The sequence below is a fragment of the Colobus angolensis genome, unplaced genomic scaffold (assembly GCF_000951035.1).
Source record: "Colobus angolensis palliatus isolate OR3802 unplaced genomic scaffold, Cang.pa_1.0 Scaffold72, whole genome shotgun sequence".
NCBI classification, from domain to species: domain Eukaryota; kingdom Metazoa; phylum Chordata; class Mammalia; order Primates; family Cercopithecidae; genus Colobus; species Colobus angolensis.
The window spans coordinates 4,138,539-4,154,374 of record NW_012120932.1 but is presented as its reverse complement, the minus strand read 5'-3'; the positions used below and the strand labels follow the sequence as shown (position 1 = coordinate 4,154,374).

Below are 15,836 nucleotides of genomic sequence, written 5' to 3'. Positions count from 1 at the left end.
CTAATGTAAATGATGAGTTAATGGGTGCAGCACACCAACATGGCACATGTATACATATGTAACAAACCTGCACGTTGTGCACATGTACTCTAGACCTTAAGGGACTAAAATAAATATTTTAAAAAAAAGAAAATAGAAAGACAATTTTTCTTAGGTTCCCACCACCTGAAAAGGAAACTCTTTAGATGGTAAAATGCAAAACGAATGCTGACAAGAAGGGATTGCAGCCCACAAGTGACGCAGGTATAAGAAAATGTTACTTTTTCTTTACAAATTCGAAAGGAGTTTGTCTTCTAGTCTCAACACATATTTCACAGAATAATGAGAGAGGAAATGCCTGAGCAACGGGCAGAAAAGCGCAGCTTCAGCACTGGCATTCGGTTTGTTTGCTGACTTATTAGCTGTCTCCTCGTAAAGGCAATTTGATTAATCAAAAGTATGGATGGTGTGATGGGTAATTCCATGTGTCAATCTGACTAGGCCGGGGGTCCCAGATATTTGGTCAAACGTCATTCTACGTGTTTCTTCAGGGGTGTTTTGGGAGGAGATTAAAAATTTAATTGGTCGAGTGAAACACACTGCCCTCCACATGTGGATGGGCCTCATCCAATCAGCTGGAGGCCTGGATAGAACAAAAATACCCCCTACCACCACCAGAAAGGAGAGAATTCTCTAGAATTCATCCGCAGCAGCAGCTCTTCTTGCCTGTCGGCCTTCAAACAGAACGTCAACTAACCTTCAACCTCCAGCCCGCCAGCTCACCCCGCAGATGAGATTTCCCAGGCTCCATAACCACACGAGCCAGTTCTCTACAGCAAATCTCCTATGTATACCCTATTCGTTCTATTTCTCTGACACAGAGGCTATAAAGGAAATTTGGGGAGTGGTGGTTAAAAAAGAGAATCTGGGTCCACATTACTCTGACAGGTTGGAATGCAGTTTGAGTCTAATTAAATGGTAAATGACAGTTGTAGGTGATAAATACCTATATTTCAATTCAAAATACCAACTGTAAAAGTAAAGGGGCTTTTAGGTCAAAGTTGGCTTCTCAGTTTTATTTTTATAATACTACCCTGAACGCTATAACCCTGCTGACCTTCTCATCATTCCCTGTGTTCAGTCTCATCATTACTTCAGTCTCATCATTCCCTGTGTTTCCATGAATCTGAGCTAGCCACCCATTTATTCACATTCTATAGATATTGACTACTGATCACTTTCTGGGCATGGTGCCAGGTGCTGATGATACAAAATACCTCTCAATTATATCACAGTCATGTGACAGTGATACATGCAAAAGCTACTGCTATACAATAAGCCCAGTGTAATAAGAGAGGCCCATAAAGGTACCTATTGTGGATTTTCCATGAAAAGAGTAATGAAAGTGAGGAAGTATGGTCAGGAAAGGCATCATACAGTTTGGTTTGTAGTATTCCAAGAGAAATTAGGGAAAAGGTATTGTGGATTTTCCAGGGGAAAAAATAAATGCAAAGACATGGTGATAGGAAAAAAGTGACATGCCCAGCTGAGGGAGACAGTACCATGGGGGCAGGACAAATGGGGAAGGGAATTAGGAACTCAGAAAAGCCGAGGAGAAAAACTGAAGATGCTGGTGTGCTTTTCTTAGGAGTTTGAATCTACTATTGAAAAATATTGAAAAATGTAACTGTGAAATGCAGCATGAAGGCAAAACTTGCTTCCTTAACGTAAATGTGTTAAAACTGAATAAATACATGGACTCATTCTGTAGACAGGTGCCCTATGGTTATCAACTACACTGTGGCAGGAAGTTATTCCTAAGAAGTTAAGTGTTCGAGTTCTCTGTTTGTCTCTTGGCCTCTGCGATGCCTGCAGACACCCAGTCACAACCCATTCATTCATATTCCTCTCCTGAGAGCCAGGAGTCAGCGCCCCAAGGGCAGTGCTGAATCCCGGGACAGGACTCGGGATAAATGCATTCCCCCTGCTGTCTCTCAGAAGCGCAGCTGTGAAACACATCTACCAGCTTCCTGAGAGCTTCCCCGCGAGTTCATGCCATTCCCCCTGCTGTCTCTCAGAAGCGCGGCTGTGAAACACATCTACCGGCTTCCTGAGAGCTTCCCCGCGAGTTCATGCCCCAGTCGCTCACAGAAGTGACCAGCTCAATGATGCCCTTTTGTTGGATTTTTCTTCTCTATTCCATTCTTCCCTCTTTTATGAGCTCACTTTCCAGAAGAGGCTACCTGCACCAATGCCCATCACAGGCTCAGCTTTCTAAGAAAACTCTGACTGGGACAGCGGACTTTCCAGAATGGAATGTGGGCAGTATTCTAAAATACTAAATAAAACACAATAGGAAAATCCAAGGGATGAATGTCACATGGCACGAAGAAGGAGGTAGAGGACATCTGCCTAGCCTGCCGAAAACAAAACAAACTGACCATCAACGCTGGCCACCCAGGAGAAGAGCTTTGTCACAGCAATTCTTCTAACATATCCCAGAAAAGAGAAGAAGAAATGAGGACAGTAGAATCAGCTGTGCCAACCAAAAAAGGAAGGCTGCCCGATCTCTTCTCTAGAGTGTGCCAACTGTGATTTATGAAATGACATACGCCATTTTTATATTGCAGTGTTTGCTTACCTATAGGTAAGATCTTCTCACTATTTCTTATGTCATGTTATCATGTTATCATTCATGAAGATGACGACCACTGCACAGACAAGTATACTGTGAAGAACCGTGAAGAGAGACTTTACCCTACTTGCAAGCTAACAAATGAGCCTGCCAGTTTGTTTCATGGTTGCGGCAGAAGATTCCTGGGTCAAAGCAAAGGACTGTATTACTTACAGCATAGCAAACAATATGAGCATCAGCATGTCTGCATCAATTTCCTTGCCTCCAAGTCCGCTGGGGGAACAGGGATGGCCACAGATGGATGTGTGCACACGCAGCGGGTCACATGACAAGTGAGGAGCCCTGAGCTCAGGGAATTCAGAGTTTCCTGTAGGCAGCATGCATTGCTTGCCCTTTGGCAACATTGCTGAAATAAATCTCTTATAGTTCAAGATGTGTTGATAAGCGTGTTAAGCTTATTTTTATACATGAAAAATAGCAAATTATTTTATATGGTTATTCACAGTATCTCAAAATCTATGTGATATTAGCTTAGTTTTATTATAATTTTTAAAAACCATTTGAGTTCCTTTAATTGTTAATGGACGAGAACAAAAAGAGATAAATTAGTTGCTTTCTTAAAGCTAAGCAAAATCATTTTCTATTGAGGAACCCAAAACTTTTCCTAACTTTTACAAATGTTTGTAAATTGTAGGTTCTGTGACAGCCTGTGCTATAAAATTTCATAGGCTTATAAGAGCTTTCTTAACACAACTGTGGACTTTTCTCCTGATGTTGTACGGCAGTTCAAATCAGCACAAGAATCACAAACCCTATATTTGAACAGCTATATAATATTATATAGATATTTATTTTCCCATTTGATGTTGCATTACTTTTTCTACCAATCTTCTAACAATAAATTCATAAATATCTTAATTATAGCAAACGTGAAGTTCTTAAAGTTGAGAATCATCATATATATTTCTATTACAGAGATATATTCTTCAAAAAGTCATCTAAAATAGGAAACCCAATTGGGAGACACCTTAAAAGGTAATCTGCCACAACAGAGGCTTTGCTTAAAATACTGTTCTCTTTGTATGTGTGTTAATAATTGATTTGTTGGCCGGGCGTGGTGGCTCAAGCCTGTAATCCCAGCACTTTGGGAGGCCGAGACTGGCGGATCACGAGGTCAGGAGATCGAGACCATCCTGGCTAACACGGTGAAACCCCATCTCTACTAAAAATACAAAAAACTAGCCGGGCGAGGTGGCGGGCGCCTGTAGTCCCAGCTACTTGGGAGGCTGAGGCAGGAGAATGGCGTGAACCCGGGAGGCGGAGCTTACAATGAGCTGAGATCCGGCCACTGCACTCCAGCCTGGGCGACAGAGCGAGACTCCGTCTCAAAAAATAATAATAATAAAATTAAATTAAAAAAATAGATTTGTCTTCGAAATTAAATTAGGAATCTATTGTATCTAGTGGACTTGAAATCAAAGCCCTTTCCCCATTCCTTATCTTCACTGCTGTGTTCAAAAAGACTAGACTCCAGGGACCCGTTAGAAGCTGGGTTAGAGATAGGATGTCTGAGAGACACCCTTCTTTCACAGTCTGAGGATATGCATGTGTGTGTATGTGTGTGGGGAGCGGGTGGAGGAGGTTAACTGTACCAGGGCAGGCATAATACTATATTTTAAATCCCTCCTTCTGTTATAAATGTAAGCTGCAAATAGTCTCTGCTCCCAGTGGCAGCAATCATAAACTCACTTAGTTCTGCCTGTAATTTTATTTAATTTAACATGTGACATTGAGACAGTGTTTTTTTTTAATTCACTTATAACTTCTTCCTCACCCACATTCCAGCCAAATAAATACATACTTATAGAAAAATGTGACTGTTTTCCTGGGCACACCAACAATTCAACTGTCCCTAAAACACCAGGTTCAACTTAAATTCTATTAGCTTGTCTGAGGGCTAAGATATCTAAAAATCCAAGACAAAGTATCATTTGCGCATATGGAGGCAGCTCTGATTGAACAGATATCTAAAACTGATAGGTAATATTTCAGATCAAATCACTCCATTAAGACAAAGACTAATTCAATTGCTTGCTCAGTTTCCAAAGAAACCCTTCCATTTCAGTCTAGTGTTCCACAAACACTGACTTTACATTAAAAGGACAGTGAAGAGGTCTGAGCTGGCCAGAAAGTTGAAGTTCAAGGCTGTAGAAGGTTTGAGGTACCAAGTCCAAGCCTTCTAAAAGATTCCCAATATGTATGTACATCATTTCCCTAACTCTACACTTGCCTGAGAAGCAATGACACTCAATAACTTTTTTTCAGTTGGATTTGGTTACAAAATAAGTCAAGGAAATATTTCCTGGAAAACTATAATATTATACATATATTATATATTCAAAACTCTGTAAAGCATATAAAGTATAAGCATAAACTGAATTATAAGGCATAACTCAATATGTTGATTTTAACCTAAAATTTTCTTAAGGCCTCAATTGCAAATGCTTTAATTGCCAATGGTTCATAAACACATCTGTGAATTAGAAGCAAGTAATATCCTCTGTTTTTAAACTCTCAAAAAATGTGATTATACTTAATCAAAAGTAATTCAAACCACAGCCCAGGCAATACATATTAGACCATGTCCTCTTGGTAATTTAATTCTTAGCAATAATTTCAATTGCTGCCTTATTAAGTAGGTATGCTACTTAAATTATAATCCTGTAGTTATAAGGTTAAAACTATTTTAAAATCTCAAATGTTTTTAGGTTTCAATCACTCTTATTATTAATGACAAAAATGTTCATTGACTGAAACACATGCAGTATCATTTTTAGCCCCCACTTTATGGTATTTTTTAATTTTTATTACCAGAGTAGTCATTTCATTATAAAATTTTAACCAAGCTAAGCATATACTCCATTTTTTTTTCGAAAAATAGATTTACTGTAGGCCTGTTAAGGCTATCATAGTAAGTAATGAATTTCACACTTTCCTTCTATACTGTATCACAACACATCAAGCAGATATATGAAATCCTTGACAAAAGACATTTAAAGCAATTCTATGCTTTATGTGTCAAGTGGAAAAGGAATATTTTTTCTACAGTGACAGAGCAGACTTGACATGTGTACAATCATGTACAACCAAGCGTTTGCACATGCTCTGACAACGTGGAGCAACCCGGCCGAGGGGCAAGCAACCTTCCAGTGAAGAGTCTCCTCAAAGGTGCGGAAGCCCATTCCGGAAGACCAGTCAGTCTGAGGGTTCATTCAGATATCCAAGCTTTAAAAAGTCCCTCGAAGACGATACAGATGTCCTAGGCAATAAACTTCCCAAAAAGAATGGAGAACAATCCCAATGCCAGTTACATCTTTTTCAATCAGAAATCCAGGCTAATTTGATTTAGAGTCATACATAAATGAACTGCTATTTCTCAATAATTGTTTGATTTTTTCAGCCTCTTTATTTTTAATCTACATCTCTTAGGTAAAATGCATCAATTTAACTACCTTTACTTCTCCTGAGTTTTCCTACTGGTCCATGTTTCCTTTAAACACAAGTTTGAATGGTTTTTTAAAGTAACCATTTGACTTTGAAACAGATGTACAGAAAACGTGGAAGAACTATGCTAATGCGCTGTGTCGCCCTGAATACTTCAATGTGCATTTCCTACAACAAAGATGTTCTCCTATATAACCATAATATGATCATCACAGTCATCGTGGATCAAGCTCCAATATTTCATCCGCACATCTTGTTCAAGTTTCACCAATTCCCAGTCACGTCCTTTATAACATGAGCATTTAATGCAGAATAGTATTTAGTTGCCTTGTTTTTCAGTCTCTGTCAATCTGGAATGCCACCTTCCTCACCCCACTCAACCTCTGACAACTTGCTATAGGTCACCACCAGTGCTGCCTCCCGTCTCTCCAGGTCCCCACCCTTGCTATGCTGTGGATACTTATCTTACCCCGCTAGTTTCTGAATGCTCCACCATGGCCCTGGGCCTCCCCACTACCCAGCATGGATGCCTAAGCTAAACTGAAAGACTTTGGACTCAACTGTTCAGAAAGAGAAGGGGAGAGGAAGAGGAAGAAGAATACCAAGTAATTGGATTTTTTTTTTTTTTCCATGATCAAACCAATGTCTTGGAATTGATTATCATTTCCACGGGCTACTTATGCTCCGTACTATTGGTATAGAGTTTGGTGAAAATGAATAAAGGCATCTGAACTCCTTTTTTTTTTTTTTTTTTTGAGACAGAGTCTCACTTTGTCGCCCAGGCTGCAGTGCAGTGGCGCAATCTCAGCTCACTGCCTCCTCACAGGCACCTGCCACCATGCCTGGCTAACTTTTTTGTATTTTTAGTAGAGATGGGGTTTCACCATGTTGGCCAGGCTAGTTTCAAACTCCTGACCTCACGTGATCCACCTGCCTCGGCCTCCCAAAGTGCTGGGATTACAGACGTGAGCCACCACGCCAAGTCTAAACTCCATTTTTTATAGAGTACCATTTGACACTAAAATTAAAAGTCTGTTACTCATCTGCAGAATCTCTCTTTAAATGGTATTACTAAAAGGTCCAAAATGAAACATCTGCAAAAATAATTATTCCTATACTCTGCGAGATATCTTTCCTGACACATTTTACATCATAAGTGAGTTTCCTAACAAACCCACACACACTCTATAGTAGGCTTACCCTTCTTTCCCCAGGCTGGCTGGCAAACTTGAAAAACCTAACCATTTAGGGGAAAAATTGAGGCAATTAAAATTAAAAGTGTTTTAGGCTAAGTAATGAATTTAAATTAACCCACTGAAAAGTTACATCAAAGGCTATTACTCAGCATTTTACCAATTACAGGACTTTCTGCAACATCTGCCCAGCCATCCGTTTGTGTATCCCTGGGATCAGTGCCCAGAGTTCAATCATTCTCTTGATTCTTCCTGTTGTTTTCAGGGACTCGATGAGAGCAATAAGTGACCTTTCGCTCACTCCCACGCAGGGAGACAAATTGAGAGTCGGAAAAGAACTCTTAGATAAATTGTGACTAACCCAACTCTTATTATGAGACACAAATACGGATTAATCTGAGCTACAATGGAAGTCAGATTTGCCCACACCCCTCCTCCCACACCACAATGTCTTCGTGTCAGAAAGAAACGGCAGAGTTACAAGGATGATTTTAACATGAAGAGATGTGTTCAAGTCTTTGTTCCCGTCCTTTGGTGAAGGATAAACAGATAAAACAACATAAGGAAAATGCAAGAATCTAGGGTCTGTCCTCAGAATTTTATACCCACTTCCACTGAAAAGTTCAGTGAAAAAACAGGTGACACATTTATTGCTTTTATATCAACAGTAACTATCGTAAAATGCAAAGAATGCAGTCCTTTCTGGATACTGTATCCTCAAAAAGATGAAGCCTATGCAGGATGATTCAAAATAGTCTAAACAAACAAAGAGCAAGTCTACAGGCACCGAAGTTAGGAAAACATTTCCCCTCACGCAGAATCCTCCTAACAAAGTTTTCCCATGTATTGTCGGGTCAAATAACATTTAGATAAACTGCACATAATCCCTAAAATGCCAAATGTTTACAGAGCTTTTTTTTTTTTTTCCCCCCGAGACAGAGTTTTGCATTTTGCTCTTGTTGCCCAGGCTGAAGTGCTATGGCGCCATCTCGGCTCACTGCAACCTCCACCTCCCAGGTTCAAGCAATTCTCCTGCCTCAGCCTACTGAGTAGCTGTGATTATAGGCACCTGCCACCACACCCAGCTAATTTTTTGTGTTTTTAGTAGAGACAGGGTTTCACCATGTTGGCCAAGCTGGTCTCAAACTCCTGACCTCAGGTGATCCACCCACCTCGGCCTCCCAAAGTGCTGGGATTACAGACATGAGCCACCGCGCCCCGCCTAGAGAGCTCTTCTCATGAAGGGCCATTTCATGCCGTCATCAACAGGCTGCCTTGGTGGGTGGCCAATGTGCTTCTGGAAAACCAGCTGTGAATAACGTGAGCAACTCATGGTGTCTACGTGAGAAGGAAACTTTTCAATGTCCTTATTGACTTTCTTGTTGGTATTCAAGGTGGTCTCATTATTATAGTTACATAGTTTTATCCGGAAGAATTACTTGATCTAAAAGGTAATTTAAAATTAGTAAAATTTATTAGATATGAAGATACTACATTTCATCAATGAAAGAAGACTGAAAACACCCACAAAGCTAGTACTGAAATTCTAAGTGTCACTCAGCGACTGGCGAGAGCCCCGTCTGGTGCTAAGTCCATTTGGAACATCTGTCCCTGCCCTCCCCTCCTCCAAGAAGAATGTTCAGTGTAAACGAGAAGAGCTTAATTTCTATGGGCTTTGTAATCCTGCCACTGGATGCCAAGCAAAATGACTATCAATACAACTAATCCTGAGAATAAAAAATCATCACAACTATGCAACAAAAACAGGAAAGGTGGTGCCAGGGTCTCACTCAGATTTCATTGCTTTGCTTTTCTCCAGGAAGGTCTTTTTGAAGCCCTGTTTATTTAATAGTAAGAGTGACCTCTAGTGACTTATCTTGTTGTTGTATTTTGCCAGTTGATTGGTGAATTACTCTAGCATGCGTTTCTATAAGTAATTCAATTATGTGTTTATTTTAGCCAAACAGCAGTTTCCATTACAAGACCTAAGGATTTTGATTTGATGTAAGTAACCACGTTTTATTAACAAAGACTTCTCACAAAAGCAGATTAAAGTTGAATCTGAAACACGGTACAGCATCTGACCAAACGAGTCCAGTCAGTGCGTTTTTGGGAGGGGCACACCAAGTGTAGGATTTAACTAAGGCGCAGCTGAATCATGATGCACAGTGAGTGCATGAACCCATGTGTGTGCCCTGTGTGTGAAGAACCCAGGCTTGAGCCCGCGGGTAGAACAGCACTGAGCTACGGCAAACTTTCCATGACAGCTTAGGAGAACTGCTGAAAGCTACCCTTGGTTATTCTGGAGTAATCTAAATTTACAAACATGGCCACTAGCACTTGCTGGAACTTATTTCAAAGGAGATTTTCGTAGGAGGGGGCTGAGGCTGAGAGCGGGAATATGCCACTGAAAGACAAATAAAAGTGATTTCAGAAGAAGGAGGAAGACATTTAAAAAATTCTAATCTCATGGTTTGATTAATCAAGAAAGAAAGACAACTCCCTGATATTTACTCCAAGCCAAAAATATATATATATGTAATGTTATGTAAACATTTTTATGTGTGATAAAATACGGGTACATTACGATTTGCTCAACCGTCTGGAATATCATCATTATATCAGAATCATAGCCCATTCTAGAAATAAAGGCTTCCTCGGTGTTTACCAAATTAAGGAAAATAAAAAACAGGGAACCCAATGGCAAATTAAATAATGTAAAATATTAGCATCCAGAGAGGAATAATCTTCAAGATCACCTAAATGACTGGCTAAGTTTTGTCTTTAAGCAAGAACTTTCTACTATGAGAAACCAAGCCCCTGGCAGGGGTGTCCAAGTGTTATTCCCTTAGTAGTTAGTGCAGGTTATTAATTTGGGGTTCTTAAATTTAGTTTCGCCTACAGGCGCTCTGTCCCTACAGTGCATGGAAGTTAATTAGCATCTTAACTGTGAAGCTGCCAAGGTCGGCAAAACTGTAAGCTGCTAACATCTAAGTTGATGCAGTATGATGTAATGTCTGCCAGTTTTTTCCCTGTTAGACTTAATTCCTATAACATGTTTCAATCCTAAAAAGGAATAAATGACAGCATTTGCAGGCTAATCTCTTATTTAGATGTTCTTTTCAGGTTTTACAAAAACGTCCACTTTCTCAATGAATATTCAAATACATAGATTAAAAAGTCAAAACACGCATGGTATATCTTAGACTACCCCACAGGAGGAAAGTCTATTGTAAACAAAATCGTCTTTTTCGGGTTGCAATTCCATAGAATTTTTTTAAGGTTCCTTGTGTTCAGGAACATGTTCTGCAATTCCACTTCCAAATATTACCCACAATAAAAAATACAAAGTTTTCCTGGCAGCCTAGGGCAAGTTTTAAACCATTTGCGGTACTTACGTGGCCTTCCTGCTCCTACCGGGCTCCAAGTGTGAGTGGGGAGAAGGAGCAGCACCTGGAGGACGGCCCAGGCCGCCGAAGCCATGCTCACTTTGGCCAGGCGCCCTGCGACCCGGGCACGGCGATGGCCGCTCTGCGTCGCTCCTGCTCTCACTCCCGTCCCCTGCGCGGCGCGCGGCTCCGACGCTGCCCTCTCCCCTCTCCAGTCCCTGGCTCTCTTCCCCACGCACTGGCAGCCCCGCCCGTCGGGGAGAAGCCCCAGCCTCTCCTCCCCGCTGCAGACGCTCCCGCCTAGCAGCGCCCGGCCCCAGGCTTCTCCGAGGTCGGCCCCGCGGACTCGCACCGCAGCTTTCTGGGGCGCTCGGGGCCGCGTGGCGCCGCCCCAGGCTCGGAGGCGGCAGGCGCGTCCCGGACACTAGGCGCGGGAGGCGGTCGGCGGCCACGCGAGTCAAGAGGCGAGCGAGCGGGACGGACGCCCCGGCTCCGCCAGGCGCTCTCCTCCCGTTACACCCGTAGCTCCCTCCGTCCGTCCCTCCCTCCCTCCCTCCCACCGGGGCGGGGCGGCCGCGGTGCGCGGACTCGCACCAAAGACCGCGCCGTCAGCCTCCGCCTGCAGGTGGAGAACGCCGCGCTTTATCACTCCGCTAGTCACCGAGCGCGCGGTCGGCGCCCAGGAAAATCCTGTCCCGTTTGATTTCAAATAGGGAAGGCGAAGCAGAACTAACTCCGCGGCGTGTACTCGGGCAGACGCGCGCACTCTTTGATTTTGCTAGGAATTCTGACTTGTAGAGAACCAAGCTGGGAAACCGGGCCAGGAGCAGGGCGAGGCCAGTGAGCCCGGGTTGTGCGAGTGCAAGCCTTTATTTAAAGTTTTGATATTTTGTCTATCATGGATTTTTTTTTCATTTTTTTTTAGTTTTTACATTCAATTTTAAAACTATTTCATTCATTCAAGATTAGTGTTACTTAACAGTTGTGCCTGAGACTAGTGCGTTAGTCCCTTCAGCCTAGTCCTGGCCTTGGTGGAAGTCTAAATTTACATTTTATTCCAGTTTTCTGTCCAAAGGAGCGACCCCTGCAGGTATAGGATGAGGAGCTCAATCCAGCAGCGGCTAACACTGCACTCCTTGGGCGCCTGCTGTGTGCTGGGGGGCGGGTTGTGTGGGGCGCGGGGGGCGCGGGGCGAGTCTTTCTCTTTCTCTCTTCCTCTGCTTCTCAAATTCACAGGACGGGCAAAGATTGACAAACTCACATTACCACCACCGCGAGGTTCCAAAAAAAAAAAAAAATACTAACTTTTTTAGGTGGTATCTCAAAGAAACAGCTTTTAATCTTCCCTTTGGAAAGAGAACTTTGAAAGCCTTTTTCTTCATTAAAGTGAATTGAAATGTAACACTGATAGAAGAACCACCTTACAAAGTCATTCTTGAATTATTAATTGGGTTCACTTAAACTACTTTTGCACAAGAACTCTGTAAATAGCGCCTCTTTTGTTACAGAAAAAATTATAAATCTAAAGTTTTGATTGACAGATCAGTTGCCTTCAGTGAGATAGAAAGAGAGAAAATGGAAATCATTTTCTAAATTGGACCTAGAGTAAAACAACAAATGTCAATCTATTATTGTACCAATTTGTCAGACATCAGAAGGAGTCTTGAAAAATGTGAACTTGGTCGGGCGCGGTGGTTCACGCCTGTAATCTCAGCACTTTGGGAGGCCGAGGGGGGAGGATCACGAGGTCAGGCGCTCCAGACCATCCTGGCCAATATGGTGAAACCCCGTCTCTACTAAAATACAAAAAATTAGCTGGGCATGGTGGCGCGTGCCCGTAGTCCCAGCTACTCGGGAGGCTGAGACAGGAGAATCGCTTGAACCCGGGAGGCAGAAGTTGCAGCGAGCTGACATGGCACCACTGCACTCCAGCCTGGTGACAGAGCAAGACTGTCTCAAGAAAAAAAAAAAGTGAACTTGGGTGTTCAAAGTGTTAGGCTTAGTGGAGAAAGGCCAAGAAACTTCTACGGTGGTAGACATTTGCAATTTAAAAAAAATGGCTTCATTAAACTGTAAAATCACTAGTGTAGTAAGGGTGAATGCATTTTTAACAACATTGGAGGAATATATTTATGAATATTATTCCCAATACATAAAATATACGTTTTACACACTTATAGGTACACTCGAAATTTGTCCCAAATTGTTCATGTCTACTAAATGTACACACTATTTTAAATGGTTAAAGCAATAAGCGTCAGCATTTTCTTCTAAGACAGGAAGCTCCTAATTGTTGTTTTGATTCCCCTGCTTTTGACTTAAAACTTATTTAGGTTTATTCTACTTAAGTTTTTTGGTTAGGGGACTTGAAGCCCTTAGAATGCATTTTATGAAATGCATTCTATATGGCTATAATTGCTGCTACATGGTTAAGTTATTATTTAAATCAGCATAGACACTTACTGTGGTGATAATGCTGGCAATGAACTTTGCTAAGAGTAGTGAGGCTCTAGAAATTACTTTGTCTAGTAGAGAAGCATCCGTCACAATCATCACACACTACACACTTCCTGGACAAATGAAGGCATAAATTCGAGGTGGCTGATGTAACTGGAACACTGGATGTCCCGGTAAAAATATTAAATATCACAGATATAAATGTTTTATATGTTGCCGCTTTATTTCCTTTCTTCCCTACTTTCCATGGTAACGCAATTTAAACTTTGAAACTTTTCACTTACCTTCTATTTAACCTTAACATGGATAATAAATACATTTTTTATTTGAATCTGGATAATGGTCGCATGATTCAGCCAGAATAAGAAGGGAATAAGATCCACTTCGTAACAGCGCATATTTAGGAAGTGAGTATATTTATATTGGAACAAATGATGATACTGAGGTGGGTTTGATGACTGGCTTCTGGATTATAAGAATGCAAGTGTTTGTTAAGACGGAGTCTTTTGAAATTTGTTCTTGAATATTTTGATTAGAAAAGGAACATTTAAAAAAGAATTGTATAAAGATAATGTTAATAATTGCCACTATCATCACCCCAACCCCACTGAGGTAACCAATGATACATAACAGGCTGACGAGTTGGTATGTGTCCTTGTGTATCCTTGTTTTGGCTCTTCTTCTTCTTCTTTTTTTTTTTTGAGGCAGAGTCTCACTCTGTCACCTAGACTGGAGTGCAGTGGTGTGATCTTCGCTCACTGCAACCTTTGCCTCCCAGGTTCAAGCAATTCTTGTGCCTCAGCCTCCTGAGTCGCTGGGACAACAGGTGAGCGCCACAACACTCGGCTAAGTTTTTGTATTTTTGGTAGGGACAGGGTTTTTCCATGCTGCCCAGGCTGGTCTCCAAGTTACTGAGCTCAAGTGATCCACCCGCCTTGGCCTCCCAAAGTGTTGAGATTACAGGCGTGAGCCATCACACTCAGCCTTGGCTCTTCTTATATGTAAACACATACAGCACGTAGAGTTGTGCTTATTTTGTTTCAATAAGGTTTTACCTTGTACTTTATGCTCTCATCCTGCAATTTTATCTTCTCTCTTTGTAGTATACCATGTGCATTCCAGTCTAAGCTAGAACTTAGTTTTCAGTTCTATAAAATAGAGAATATAAAAATATAACCACATTTGCCTGCCAATCTAATAGCACTTTAATTCCTAGATAGATCTACTTTCACAAATATACTACTTCTCAAAGAATTATTTTTCTTACGACATTTTTCTAAGCAATGCAATATGATATTAATCAGATTTTTGAAAACACTACTGCATTAGTCAAGGCCCAGAAAGAAAGCATGATTCGCTCAGATAGTTTAAAGGAACAGGCTGTAAAGAAAAGTGAAGGGGCCCCCTAGTGACGTTGTGGCACCCAAAGACAAGCAATAGCAGAAAGCCTTTGCCACCGACAGCAGAGGGACAGAGGGAGGAAACGTTGTTGCCAGATCTCCAGAAAGCAGCAGCCGAGGAACAGAACGGTCTGCAGGAGCTGTAGTCATAGAAGTAAAAAAAGTTGTCAGAGCCTGGAAACAGGTGTGAGTAGGGAAGAAACTTTTTGAGCTCTGATTTCTGAAGCCTTCCTTTGTCTGTGGGTGTCTCTCATTAGCCAAAACCAACTGGAAGTCAGCTGGGAGGGGAGCAGGGTGACACTCGGGCAGGAAGGGTGACACTGGGGCTGGAAGGGTAGAGGGTGGTTCTGAGGACCTCCACAAAGAATGGCCGGCACATCCTAGAACATTAACACTTGTCAAATCAAAAAAAAAGTTTATTTTTGTTTTGTGCATTCACGTTCTTTAATGAAAGATTTATAAAGTAATGGCTTAGAATAGAAATCTAAAGCTTTTATTTTTTAAATTATGAACTGAAGTAATCATACTTGCTAGAAATTAAACCAGAACTTTGAGGTCAAATAGTTTACTCTTTCTTCTATTTATACTAACAGGGAAGATTAATTCTGCTGAATATCATAGTTTTGAATGGAGCTTTGTATTAACTTCAACATCAGGAAATCACCAGAGTCCACTTACCTTTCCTTATTTTTCACAGAAATAGAAAGATTGATGTTCTTATAGAGCAAAAAAGATGAGGTCTCACTTCTTGTGGCCTTCTGACATCCATCAATATTTTAGGAAAACAATTCTCACATTTCAGGGCCAACTGGGAATTAAGTTGAGCTCAAACACAAAGGGAAATATTCTTTATTAAAACATTATAAATTATTTTTGTGAAATGAATAAGCTAGCCTAAAATCTAATCCTTCCAAACTACAGTAGATTAAAAAAAAAACAAGTGAATAAATGGTAAACAAGTTGAAATTTTCTTTCCAGTTTCTTATCACCGGCTAATTGGGAAGAATTGAAAAGTTAGAAGAGGAGAAAATTATAATCAATGGCTATTCCATTAAAAAATTGCTTATCTGTTTTATTGAAATTGATTCTATAGAGAGCCCCTGATTGCATATTTGATAAGGAACATTAACGCTGATACATAAAATACCATATGTGCTCATCTATGAAAGAAAGCATTCTTGGCTGGGCACAGTGGCTGCAATCTCAGCACTTTGGAAGACCGAGGCGGACGGGATCACGAGGTCATGAGCTCGAGACCATCCTGGCTAACACGGTGAAA

General features: G+C 41.2%; 1 protein-coding gene across 1 annotated transcript in view; it reads right to left on the bottom strand.

Moving 5' to 3' along the window:
- Positions 1 to 10,935, bottom strand: part of CNTNAP3 (contactin associated protein-like 3) — a 251,219-nt gene extending 240,284 nt beyond the window's left edge. Inside the window, exon 1 of the mRNA XM_011927535.1 lies at positions 10,710 to 10,935. Within this exon, the coding sequence (XP_011782925.1) occupies positions 10,710 to 10,794 (85 nt within the window). The 5' untranslated portion in view covers positions 10,795 to 10,935. The remainder of the gene's footprint in view (positions 1 to 10,709) is intronic.
- Between the last annotated feature and the right edge of the window lie 4,901 nt (positions 10,936 to 15,836).